This window comes from Lepisosteus oculatus, chromosome 28, assembly GCF_040954835.1.
Source record: "Lepisosteus oculatus isolate fLepOcu1 chromosome 28, fLepOcu1.hap2, whole genome shotgun sequence".
Taxonomy (NCBI): domain Eukaryota; kingdom Metazoa; phylum Chordata; class Actinopteri; order Semionotiformes; family Lepisosteidae; genus Lepisosteus; species Lepisosteus oculatus.
This window is the reverse complement of record NC_090723.1, coordinates 1,705,418-1,719,104: the sequence shown is the minus strand read 5'-3', so window position 1 is coordinate 1,719,104 and position 13,687 is coordinate 1,705,418. Positions and strand designations below refer to the sequence as shown.

General features: G+C 44.8%; 1 protein-coding gene across 1 annotated transcript; it reads left to right on the top strand.

The window, feature by feature from the left end:
• Nucleotides 1–715: 715 nt before the first annotated feature.
• slc35b1 (solute carrier family 35 member B1) lies at nt 716–13,687 on the top strand. Its single transcript, XM_006638153.3, has 9 exons — nt 716–1,666; nt 2,831–2,934; nt 5,568–5,698; nt 7,491–7,521; nt 8,021–8,181; nt 8,812–8,938; nt 10,086–10,192; nt 10,594–10,747; nt 11,515–13,687. Exons 1-9 carry the CDS (start codon nt 1,017–1,019, stop codon nt 11,565–11,567), a joined length of 1,518 nt encoding a protein of 505 aa, XP_006638216.2. The 5' UTR covers nt 716–1,016; the 3' UTR covers nt 11,568–13,687.

Genomic DNA, 13,687 nt, shown 5'->3' with positions numbered 1-13,687 from the left:
CAAACAATCAACTACGCCAAAAGAAATATTGCAAAATCCACCCCGCTAATTCAATGTTTCTTCGCTAACACACGAGATAAACGCTTTACTGCAGCCGGTTAGGAGTGTAAGATCAGAAACTTTTCTGGCCTTACAAAATGGTGATAAGGTCGAAGACGAGCAGTAAAAACTGCTGTGTCGCTGCGATACGATGCGGTTGTTGTCATTGCGTTGTGAACAGCGCACTCTGAGCCTGCTGGTCTGCGCGAATTTCGGAACCCAAGACTAGTTGGTTTTAGTAATCTATTAATCCGAAGTCAAGAAAGTTATTCGTACATAAACGTTGCCGTTTCCTTCAAGTATAATAAGCCTTTGTAACGCACACAAGTAAATGATTATCACGGGTCCACTTGTAGATTAATCCTAGAACTGAACCTTGATGGGGTTTAACATCCGAGCATGAGCTTCATTCGGATATATTTACTACATTAAATAATATTTAGGGTCTGTGAGACCTGGTTACTAAAAAGCTTTGGTCATTATATCCCTTCTCATCCTTGAGTGAACTGTCTCAGACAAAACTCGATACTAAGTGTATTTGTCCGACTTCGTTGTTTACTTTTTGTTGGCATCGAAGCCAAGTGAAATCCACGCCACCTGGTACAACCAGCGTGATCTGCTCGATTATTTATATGCAGTTTAATCACTAACTAAATGACATTCTGAACGCTGACATGCAAGTAGACCGCACTTGTATCGGAAAACCAGCGTTTGGGTCCCACGACGATGTCGTCTAAAACACTACCTCGAGCAGAAGACCGGATAGTCTGCTCTGCGTAAAGCCCCACTCGAGGGAAGACAATCATAGGTTCTAAATTTAACGGCATGCAGTATTTTTATAATTATAGACTTGGGTCTGAACGCAGAAGAGTCTCCCTCCCTTGGGATCTGTAACAGTAAAAAAAGGCTCCAGTCCCGCAGGCAGGTCTCTTGGCGCCCCTACAGCGGAGGGGACAGTCGGCTGGGTCCTAGCGCAGATGCTGTCGCCGGCGCCGACTGCGGGCGTTAGGAGAGTGGAAGGGTCTCCGCCGGGGATAGATGCTACGGGGGATCACGGCGACAGGACATCGGGTCGGGGGAGCTCAGCGGCTGGGAGAAGCAGCTCGGACAGTGGGACAGGGGAGAGAAGGCTGAGCGGGAATCGGGAAGCGCCGCCGGGAGACGAGGAGGGAAAGGAGCCGGTCTGGCCCCTGGAGACAGAGCACCCTCTGTGGAGGAGAGGCGAGACTGAGGGCAGGCTTGAACGCATTCCTGCTCCGCGGCCGCTCGCTTCGGGACAGATCGCCTCGGGCGCCTCTCCCGGACCTGGACCCGCCTCGCCACCGCCACCGCGCAGTACCGGGGGTCCCGGCTGGGGCGCAGGCATCCGCCCACCCCGTCCCGGGGGCAACAGCGCCACCATTCCGGGGCAGATAGCAGCGGGGAGAGTGGAGCGGGACGCCGGGCTGAAGGGTGCGGGGAGAGGAGACGTCGGCAGCGGGGCTGTGGCAGTATCGATCCCGGTACTGGGAGACAGTATGGCGGCCGGTCGGGTGTCTCTGCTGCAGAATGAGCGCGTCCGGTTGATAGTCTGCTTTCTTGGAGTTTTTTTCTGTTACCTGTACTACGGTATACTACAGGAAACAATGTGAGTAGAGCGGTGCTCTTTTCTTTAATTTTAATGACTGTGTGCTGATTATTAGCGATCAGTAGCGATTGGGTGTGAATAAAACTGATGTTGCATTTAAACATTCATTTCGTGCTTTATTTTAAAAAAACTGCTCCTTTGAGTTGTCAGTCCGTTGTTTATCAAAGGTTTATTTGAGTTTATTTAACGTTTTTAATCTTGCCTCTGGTTGTTGAGTACTGTTACTGCCAGAAATGCCACCTGCTATCGAAGTAATGTCGGCATCTCTAAAAAGCTTTTAATTTAAAAAACAAGGCTGTGTCTGGATTACAGGTAAGAGCTGACATGCAAATTACGTTTTTTTTTTGTAAACCAATTTAGAAGACACCGTCTAGGTACAGTTAAGATAGTGAAAACACCCCTTGTCATCTACGCATCAAAGCTGACGACAGCAGACGGCCCTTAACAGGCATGAACCGTTCACGAGGTTTTCAACTGAACTCAAAAAGTGATTGAAACGGTATCTATTGTTATTTAGTTAAATGGAATTATTTATTTGATGACGTTTGCTAGCAGTATCGCACTGTAATGCAGTTCTAGTACCCTGATTTCTCGATCCCTTCCTGATGTCGATGGATCAGTAAAGGGATCTACCTGGGAAAAGGAGTTTTGCCCCAGGCACTCTGAATTCCAAGAGAAGAGTAACAGAGTTGTGTCCCAAGGTTGAGAACAGCGTCATTTTGGGATGAGGGGGGTTGAATCCTGATCATGTCTGACCACAGCTTTAAAAAGCAAGGATTTCCAGTATGTGTGCCGAGTATGATTGCTACTTCACAGGAATGCGTGGGATTGTGAGAGTTTGGGAAACCACATTTGTTTGGTTGGTATTTTGACTCCATCTAAATTTTGCAAGCTCCTGTGTAGTCAGCCTGAACATTGTAGCTCAGAAACTAACTCTGAACATCCATAACACTTTCTGCAGAAAGGTGCTTTCTGTTTACTTAGTTCCCACTTGTGTTAGCTGTTGGCCTTGACGTTTGATTTAATCTTAGCAGACTCAAATGCCCTTGTGAACTCTTCTGGTCCTCACCCCAGAGACTGGGTTCCTCTGAGCTGGGTGCGAATGATGTGTCTTTCGAATCGGCGATTAAATGCTCTTGGTTTGACTGTGCTTGTCCCGGACAGAACGAGAGGAGAATATGGCACAGGGGAAAAGAAAGAGAAGTTTAAGTACGCCACCACTCTGGTCTTCATCCAGTGCATCATGAACGCCGTCTTCGCCCGAATCCGTAAGTACATGCACACTGCTCCTGCGTCTGACTTCTGGTCATTGGTGTTTGTTTATCCATTCGTTCTCTGACCACTTCATCCGGTTCAGGGGGCCAGAGTCTGTCCTGACGAGCAGTGAGCACAAGCAGGAGTACGTGCAGGAAGGGACGCCAGTCCCTCGCATGGCAGACTGACAGACACACTCGCCCCGCAGCCAGTTTTGCCAGAAGCCCATTAACCTACCAGTATGTCTTTGGAAAGGTGGGGAGAACATACGAACTCCACACAGACTGCACCCCAGTTGCAGTATTGAGCCCAGGCCCCCAGCGCTGTGAGTCTGTAATGCTAGCCACTGCGCCACTGTGCCACATTGTGTTTGTTCAATAAAAGATAGATGCTTCTATGGAAGACAAGTATATAAGGAGACCTGTGTATGTCGCTGCCAAGAAATACAGTAAATTAGGTTAGCTTTTTTCCTCTGTGGTAGTGAAAAACAGCACTAAACAGGTTACCAGTTAATGATGTAGAGGCTGAGGTGTAAATGACACTGTATCAAATATCTCACAAAACCAAAAACAATGATTTTGGTGCTTGAATTTCAGGCATTTGGTGAGCGATGTGGTGTACTTACATGAGGGGAGTTCTGAAAACTCAATTTCTAACCCCTTCAAGCTTGAAAAGAGCTGAAGCTGTTTTTGTAGAGAGTGATGGGGGCAGAAAGGCAGTAGTGAACTAGATCCCCATAGAAAGATATTACCCTGAGAGGCAGGGAGTTTTTCCCTCTGACGTCTAAAGCTTTAGTTCAGTGATGGCACCGCAGGCTCGTGTTTCAGTAGGCTTTGCTCCACTTATTGCTGCTGACCAACCTTATTCTTTCACCATTGTTCCAAACTGGGTGTGGGGCCACAGGGGGACTTTGTGTTTGGGAAACACCTTTCTGCACAAGACGTTTCTAGTCAAGCACACGATCGTGGAATAACAGGAGGTTCACGTGAAGTCTGCGCAGGAAGAATTTCATTCCAACCTGAAAAGTAGAAAGAAACAGCAAATCAAGTACGATTTTGGCTGGGGAAACTGTCACACACACCTGAAGCAGCTTCACAGCTGAAAGAGTGTGATACACAATGTGGTTTCTACTTTTTAGTGTGGGATTATGGAATCAAGCCTAAATAAAACATTTCTGATAAGAGTTACACACCCCACCACCCACTGTAACTGTCTTCTTGACTAATGACCCAGCTTCGGATGGAACAGGACGCTTCTCAGGTGTCACCTGCACTGACCTCAGCTCAACACAGATTTCCCTTTGGAAGGGTGTAACCTTATTTTTAATTACTGCCTTTTCCTTATAACAGTTCTGTGTACAGTCAATGACCTAGCTAGAGACTGAAGTGGATTGTTGTAGTGTTGCCCATAATTAACATTTTTTAAAGCTTTCGTCATCTACCAGCACTCTCAGAGGGACGATCTATTTCACATGTACTGTCCTGATTTTTTTTGCTTCGTATAATGATGGTAATGAAAGACCTTTTGATTTTTATTATACACCTTTGAAAGCAGTTATCTCACATAGTTATAATTTAAACTGCTATTTAAGTATCTGTCTTGCTATCCGGTTATTTTCAAAGCTGATTTTCAAGAAAGCAAGAATATTGGAGGAAGTGGGGGAAGAAATTAGCTGTTGCGCGGTGCGAAGTGGGGGAAGAAATTAGCTGTTGCGCGGTGCTCTGCACACTGTGGGTGTGCCTGCTTGACTCCCCCGTCACAGAGAGCTGCGCTCTACCTGCTGGAACCTCGCTACAGAAGCCCTCCTTTTTGATCTAAATGCTGAACCGTGAATTAAAGAGCCAAATAATTGCCAAGCATTGCATAAGGAAAGAAACCTTTATTTTATTTTAACCTGTTTATTTCTAATTTTTCATAAACCGAGCAAAACAGTATAACCTAAAAATATTCCTCCCAACCATCAGTAGACCCCTGAATTTCCATCCACAGGACCCCAAATATGAAGGGGCACTGTTTCATAACAAATTGACCATGGTAGGTGTGACACTCGCATTCACCCCACAGTGCACAGTGCCCTGTGTAGAGCTATTTTGATGTTAGTGGGGTGTTCTTTTTGTGAGTGGAGATCTCTAGGTTTCAAAAATGGAACAAACATTAGATCCAGTGTGCGTGAAGGACTAGAGACACCGCAAATAAAAAGCTATAATAGAAAAGGCTATAAATGTCCTATTTGTGTCTTGTTTTGATATTAACTGTGTTATTATGAAAGCAGAGAAGTAAAACTTGTACTGTAATCCAGCATTTTAAGGGATTTAATTCTCGCAAAGGAAGTGGAAAGCTCCATATAAAGCAGATCAAAATGGGACAGGGTCCAGAAATGCCGAGGCAGGGATAAGGAACCCTGTACATGCGATGGGACCAGTGAGGGGCGGTGGTTAGCATGGGTTCGGTTCCAGACCTGGGGTGCCGTCTGCATGAAGTTCGCATGTTCTCCCCGTGTTTGAGAGGGTTTGCTCCCGGTGCCCCAGATTCCTCACGCAGTCCAAAGTCAAAATGGATGGATAGATGGGGTCCTGTGAGCCACATGTGTTTCCTTTTCTACATGAGACCGCTATCTGATGTGCTTTCCCTCCCTCCCTGCTCCCAGTTATCCAGATCTTTGAGAAGTCCAAGCCCGATCGCACTCGCAGCTGGCTGTACGGAGTGTGTTCGCTGTCCTATCTGGGCGCCATGGTGTCCAGCAACTCAGCATTACAGTACGTCAACTATCCCACGCAGGTCAGTGTGCCCGAGGACTGAGGTCACCCTCTTAAAAAAAAAAAAGAGACCGTCCGCTAACTCTGCCTTTTGCACACCTTCTAGTAATGGACTTTCACATTGAAAAAGTGTACTAGTAAAATGAATGCCCTTCTTCCGTTGTGTAATGAGTTGTTGCTATAACAAAAGCAAGCCAAACCCAGCCTCCCTTTCTCTGTTTTTGTACCTAGTAGTTTGTTGCATCCTGTTGCCTGTTTAGCCATTTTTGTGAGTTTTATTTCCACATATCTTGCCATCCATCATGATGTCTGTGCATTTTTAACCACTACCTGTTAGCGAGAAGTATAGAAGTCCAAGGACAGAATAGTCTGTAGTCTGTGAATCTCCATGCAAGACAAGACATTGTGAAAAGGCATGGAAAAGGAGGGTGCTTAACAGGCAAGGCACACAGTCTGGTTCTTCCAGTCTCAGCTGTGTACCATCAGCAAAGATGCACAACAGAGCACAGGGCCAGCTGCCCCAGGTGAGCTACTATAGTGTGAGATAGGAGAAGATGGAAAGTTACTCAGTTTGTGGACTGAAGAACAAGAATAAATGCTTACTACTCAGTCATACTTGCTTACTTATTCAGTGAATCAGATAAAAAATTTTCCTGGGATGTTTAAAAATGCTAGTTTGCGGAAGAGAAACAGAGTGTTAGTGCATGAGAGTGCAGTGCATGAAAGGGTTAACAGCAGCAGCTGGCCTTAGGTCACCCCGTCATTTGGCAGAATCTGTCTGGGCCTTGTCTGGGTGACCGTGACCTCAGTGAGTCAATGGGACACTTACAGTAAGGTAAGACAGACTGAGCTCTGGTGCTGAGCTGCGTCTCTCTGCACAATGAGCCTGTTTTTCTGCACCACTGTCACAGTTGCCTGTTGTTCCCTTTCTTCCACGAGTTCTGTGTGTTCTCAGGACTTGGAGTGGAAGTGTCTTTATAGAAGGATTCGAAATCCGCAGTAAGGTCTCTGTGACCCATGAGGCGCTGCAGGCCTGCAGTGTGTTTGTTAAGTCAGTGGGTACAGATAATGGATTTCTGGCAGCAGCCAGCTCTGATGGAACAGATGTAAAATATAAAATAAAAACAGGACAGATTCTAGTATAGAGTCATTGAAAGTGAGTCACCCTGAATGACTTCGTAGCTTTATACGGAAGAGTGAAATTTTTCAGTGCAGTATTTTGTAAAATCTTTGTAAACATTTTAAAGGTGCATATATATTTGGTAAGATACAGTTTTGGGAAGGGAAACCAGCTGTTAAAGAATGTTTCTTATAAATACACTTGTGGATTTTGTTTCTGCATTTATTTGGAGTTGTAAAACTTGTGTGCTTTGTAGTACGATTGAGGAAGGAATAAAGAAACCCATGAGCAAACTGTGATCCGCTTTAACTTTCACTCAATGGTGGAATGTGGTGCTTGGCAAAAAAAAAAGTATAACAGTATAACTGTGCTAAAAAGCCATTCCGAAAATCATTTAGGACATATGGGGATATATTGCTAAACTATACTTTGGTAAGAATAAGACTAGATACAGAGTATCTTGGGAAATAGACTTTCTTAAATGTTACAAACAAGACCATTCAGCTGACTGAGCTCAAAGGAGAATATAAACAGGCCTGATAGTCATGAACTAATATGAATATGCAGTGGAAGCATTTACAACCAGAAGGGTAATTTCTGCATAATCAGTTTTCCTTGTCTTGCTGCCTCTGAAAGTTGTTTGAGCATGTAATACTGAGGGTTTTATAATGTGGTCTTATTTCATCTCTTCCAGGTTTTAGGGAAGTCCTGTAAACCCATCCCAGGTAGGATGATCAGCCTGGTTTGCAATTTAATATGAAATGTGTGTGAGATATACTGCCCAGTTCTGTTATAATTCTAAAAAAAGAAAGTGAAAAGTATACTTTATATTAAATCCTATTCTGTTTCTTGTTAACAACGCTTTTATCAAAGGCGACATGAATGCATTACAAGTGTCAAAATCCAGTGAATTATATTCCAAGAGGCATTTAAAATTCAAGTTGGTGGGGAATCATGTATACAGGGAAGCACTGATAGTTGCAGTAAGATTTATGTCGTGCAATTTACTAGATAGATAAGGCTTTATTGATCCCGTAGGGAAATTGATGAATACTAAATGAATACTAATACTAAATACTGTGCCCATTCCTCTTTTAGAGAAGTATAGGTAGCCATTAGTTTGCTATGTCAGTTAGCTGTAGAGCACACAAGAGTATGCTTTCCACCCATTGAGTGGGAGTGAGGTTGGGGCTTCGTGCTGAGAGGCTGGTCCTGTGTCCGCAGTGATGGTCCTGGGCGTCACCATTCTCCGGAAGAAGTACCCGCTGGCCAAGTACCTGTTCGTGCTGCTGATCGTGACGGGCGTGGCACTCTTCATGTACAAGCCCAAGAAAGGCGTGGCTGAAATGGACGAGCACCTGTTCGGCTTTGGAGAGATGCTCCTGGTATGAACCACTTGAGCCCAGACTGACTTCTTTCTCCCTCCCAGTTTTTCTTTCTTCCCTTTTTCCTCATTAGTATTTGGCCCTTTTCTTGTTCAAGGTCCTTCACTTCGCTATATATGTGCCGTCTATCCATAATCAGAAAGCCAACTGTCTGGCAAAAGGCAGGACTGTGTCCTGGATGGGATGCCATTCTATCACGGGGCACACAAACACATCCAGACTTTCTTCCAGTGTCATCCTGTCGTTCCTTTGTTTCTCTGTTCTTTCCTTCCTTAAAACCATCACTTTTTCTGTTTTTTTCTGTAAGATCACAGATCTACGTATAGAGGCCCAGGTGGGCATCTGTGTCAGCATGCAGTGGCTTCAAAGACACAGGCGAAGGTTAATACAACTCTGAAAAATAGAAAGAACTACCTCCATCTTTCAAATTTTAATCCTTCTCCACCTTTTACGTCTTTGACACTTGGCTCAACAGCTGAAGTGTTGTTTTGTCTTTCTGCTTTTCATCTTGGAATTAAGTTTAACTTGATCTATATACAGAACATGTCCATTCCTCTGTGCACCCATGAATATGGCCTCAGGTTGCACTGAACTGATAGCAGTGAGGCCATGTGTGTGACTGTGTTACAGCTGCTGTCTCTGACACTGGATGGGCTGACCGGTGTGTCCCAAGACCACATGAGGGCCCATTTCCAGACTGGCTCCAACCACATGATGCTCAACGTTAACCTGTGGTCCACTCTCGTTCTGGGCATCGGTAAGGCAAACCGCGCCTCTTTCCTGGCTCATTCCCACCCCAGACTCTGGCCACGTAGGTTGATTAGTAAACGTAGGTTGATTAGTAAAGATACAGGTGCCTGGGTGCAAACAATTTCTAGTCCTTCTATAGCACAACCTGCAGCGCTCCATCGGTGCTCCCTTGTCGCTCAGCTCCCAGGACAACGCGTCTCTCAGCAGGCTGTCCCTTCAGCTCCCTCAAGTAGTTGCAGAATGAATGCAAGCCAATTGAGGAAACTATTTTCAAAGCAAAAAACAGGTATTTTTAACTTTTCGTGACTGAATTAGCAATCCCCCAGGAGCTGCGGCACAAACTGTGCACCTGACTGGCCAACCCAGAGTCACCATCCAGCAAATTGTATCAGTCAACTCTTAAACATGAGCTCACCAAGACCGACCTGACACACTTTGACATCTATTTATAAGAAATATAAAACGTTTACATCTTGCATAACATTCATAAGAAGTCCTTTGTCCCCTGTGCTGTAAAGCTCCTCAGTGAATGGATGGAAATGTAGTCCCACCACTGCCTGTTAATTTATGAATTATGTACTGTTGTTATGATTTCATGTGCTTTATTTTTGTGTCTTTTGTGTTTTGCTTGTGTGTTTTGTACTTTTATGGGAGGAGCCAAAGACAAATTCCCACAGTAGCGGACAATAAAGTATCTGTGATCAGTTTTCAAGGTTTTTTTTGCTGGAATGAGCGCTTGTCCTGGCGATGTGCGTTTTCACTTCACAATGTCTCTGGTTTCCGGCGCTGACCCGCCTGTCTGGGTCATGAGATGACACAAGTGTAGAATCCAGTGATTTCTGCTGAACTTCGACAGAAACTCTGCGATGGGCTGGTGCTCCCATTGCTTGCTGGCTTAGGCTCTGGCCCCCTGCACTGGGTAAAGAGGTTACAATAAGAGAAAAGAAACATCAGTTCCAACCACGTCAAATTCACCAATGTCTTTTAATTTGCAGCAGGTGCTGTGATATTTTATTGAACGGGGAAAACTCATTGTGTTGCACGTATTGAAGGTTTGCCAGCAGTGGGGCTGATTAACGGGCAGACTCCTGTACTAGATACGGGCTGGTGGCATGCGATCCGGTCCCTGACCTCGTCTCTTGCTCCTGCCTCAGGTGTGCTATGGACCGGAGAGTTCTGGGAGTTCCTGAGTTTTGCCGATCGCTACCCTGGCATTGTCCCGAACATCCTGCTCTTTGGGCTGACCAGCGCCATGGGCCAGGTAGGGCAAAGGACATCGGCTGCTTGGCTATGGGCTGGGCAGTGTAGCTCAGACAGTGGTCTGCAGCTGTAATGTCTTCGGCTTGGCGTTTTACCTGAGCTCCTAGATAGCTCGTTGACATAGTGAGTGGCTGGATTTGACCAGCTGCACCCTTTACAAGGGTGCTTACACAGCTGTTGGTTTCAAACAGGGATGCACAGCTCCAGTTCTCAAGGGTAGGTTTCACAGTTACTTTTCAGCTCGTAAATGATTAAGATTAAGACCAGGTCATCAATCCAGTGAAGTAATTTCTGTCAGCTGTGGAATGCAGACCGGAGACCCCAGTGGCCCATGGGTGCCGATGAGCTAAGAGCTCCTTCAGGGGTGCCGCCCCGAGTGCTGTCTCACTTGTGCTTCTCCAGAGCTTCATCTTCATGACGGTGGTGTACTTCGGGCCCCTGACCTGCTCCATTATCACCACCACCCGCAAGTTCTTCACCATCCTGGGCTCTGTGCTCATCTTCGGCAACTCCATCAGCACCATGCAGTGGGTGGGCACCGTGCTGGTCTTCCTGGGTGAGTGTGTCCCACAGGCCTGGGCAGGGCTAGCTTATCAGAGCCTTTGTCCTCAATCTGTCACGCTCATTTAGAATCAAGCTCCACTCATTAGTTTTGATTACTTCATGGAGCACTAAAAATAAGTATATTTGTTACATAATAGCTTAAAGTATATTGGGTATTTAATTAAAACAGGTTGCGGGTGTGAAACAGTGAACTCAACCAAAGCTGTTCAACATTTTAGAATGATTTCTGTCTTTAAATGGACTCAGCATTTTATCTAAAAGATATGCATTGTCTTGCTTTGGCTAGCTCTTCATGACTTGTTTTCCGCAATATGCTGGTGTTATATATTGCCATAATATGCCCTGGGATTGTAAAATAAATCTGACATAAATTAGTAATGCTCCCCTCTGTTTCTCTAGTGCATTTGTATTTATATACTGAAGGCATTTATTCTGAACTGCTCTCCAGCTCTCACTGAAAGTAGTCATGTGACATGTTTTTTCAGTGTATTTTAATTAGTTACACTGCAGCCTATATATAGTCTCTAAATTAATGTTTTTTCTAAATCAGTCCTGTAAAATCAATTTAAAAATAAACATCAAATAAAAGAGAGGTTTTGGAGTACTAGAAGACTAATGTGCAGAGCTAAAGGTCACTACAATGTCCTGTACATAAGAAAAGGTTCTGAACAGCCCAGTTTCTGTGTGACCACAGTATAAATTCCCCTGGTACTGACATGACTGCTGGTCAGCTACTGATTGAGTTTTTTTCTTTCCCAGGTCTTGGACTCGATGCCAAGTTTGGGAAAGGGCCCAAAAAGACGCCGCGTTAGGAAGCGCCAGCGGTTTCAGTGTTTCTGCGGTCTGGACCACAGCAGGACGAGCGCCAGGGGCTCCGCTGGCAGTGCCTGACAACAGCCTTTCCTTTCCGCTTGTCACTTTCAGGAGTTTGGCCTCTTCCCTGGTGAGGACTGGCGTCTGGACACTTTTACAACAGTTTTATTTTCTCTCCCTTTTTCCGTGTTAAGAGCCGAGGAGCAGATGCATTGCCCTTCGGTCCTGCCTGCTCTGCACCTGGGACCTGACTGGTCCTTGGAATGGTTCCCTGTTGCTCCTGCTTGGCGTGCGCAACAATCCGACTTTCCATTCAGTCACCTTTCAGAGTGGATTCATACTTGATGGTTTTTTTCTAACGGGAAAATTGGCCCCACGAATCAGCAGAAATACTATAGCAGCATCACAGAGTGGTAGCTGTATACGTCCTTGCTTTGTATGCAATAAAATCATTATTGAAAGGCCCAGGACAACTTTTAGTTTACCGTGCAAGGGGGAACCTGGCTAGTTTTCCCAGTTAGAAAATATTTGAAATCTGCAGGGTTACCAGCAATAAACTGTCTGGTATAAATCAGGAAAATGGCTAGTAGTAATGACAGTTGTTAGCTGCACAATACACACTTACTCATGCCAAAACCCAACTTGTAATCGGGAGTATATTATTTACAAATTTCTTTCCATTTGAAACCACAGAAAAACTGCTAAGAACGAGGGTGGGGAAAATGTCTGCACGCACCGAGTTCTCCTTCGTCTTCGAGACTTCAGATGTGATAAGTGACACAGGCAAACATTTGAGTGTGAAACACCTGTGCAAAGCCTTTTGGTCTCAGTAACAATACTTCCCATTGTTCATACATGTAGGTTATTTCGATTTTTTTAAATTCGTTTCCTGTATTTTGTTGCTGAATCTGTATTTTTACATTTGATAAACAAGTGCTGAAAGTATTTGGGTCATCCCTTTTGTATTATGTGTCGGTCTGTCTCCCGGTAGCTTCTCTAACACTTGGGGATTCGGTATGCTGGGATCTATTGTAACTGGCACTGGTGTGACTCTTGGCTTTGTGTCATTAATTTGCAGTCTAGAATTGTTGCGAACGTCATAGATCTCTACACATGTATCCATGGTGGTGTTTCATTTTGTCCTTGATGCTCTCTCACCTGCTTATGCCCTTCATGCTGTTATGCTTTTGTCTTGATTTGCATTTCTGATTCTGCTGTGCCACTAAAATCATCCGTCGAGTACAGCTGCTGAAAGATCTTGGGCAAAGTGAAGAGACATTGGGGTGTTTCAAGGCCTCACCAGTCTTGGTTGAAGGGCATGGGTTAAAAACAAAGGGGCTTCTCTTCTAAGTCTCTTGGAAAAATTCTTCAAGAAGCCTGGGAAACTGTCAGCCTTAAGCAGAGGATGAGTCTGTGCATCCTGCTGAAAACAGTTATTGAAATTGTAACATGAAGTAAATATAATTGACAGACCGTGCTCCATGTTAAAGCTCCTATTGACACCCTCTCACTTATTATAACCACGTAAGAAGCATGAGTTACATCCCTCTTTCCTTTTTTGGTTTAACGGCACGCAAGACTTGCAAATTATTTCCTTAGACCGAGTATCAGGTTATCCGTCAGCACACAAACCTGCCAGTTCAGAGAAGTCAGTCAGAAGACAGTGTACCCAATAAAAGTACACACAAAAATCTGATGTTTTGTAACATTTTTGATGGGGTAGCCGTTAGACCATTGAGTGCTCTCACTCCTACAGATACAGCTGTGCCAGCAGAGAATCACAGGAGCAGCAGGGACCTTCCACCTGTACTGGACATCCGGAAAACAGGCCCTGCCATCATTGATGGAACCTGACACTTATTTCTCCTTTTTGTTCTTTCTAGCATCTGTAACGTGTTGTACTTAAATTATATGTTATTTTTTAAGAAACAAAGTTAAAGGGAAATCTATATTTTTCACGAGCGGAAACTGTATCATGTCCTTTGTGTAAAGGCCTTAAAACTGGCAAATTTCTATACCTGCCCAACATGTCTGTGGACTCGCCATCTTTGTGTGTGTACCACATGGATCTAGTGTCTGTGGGTGAAACCAGATTAAACACCGTTGTGGCCAGACAGAA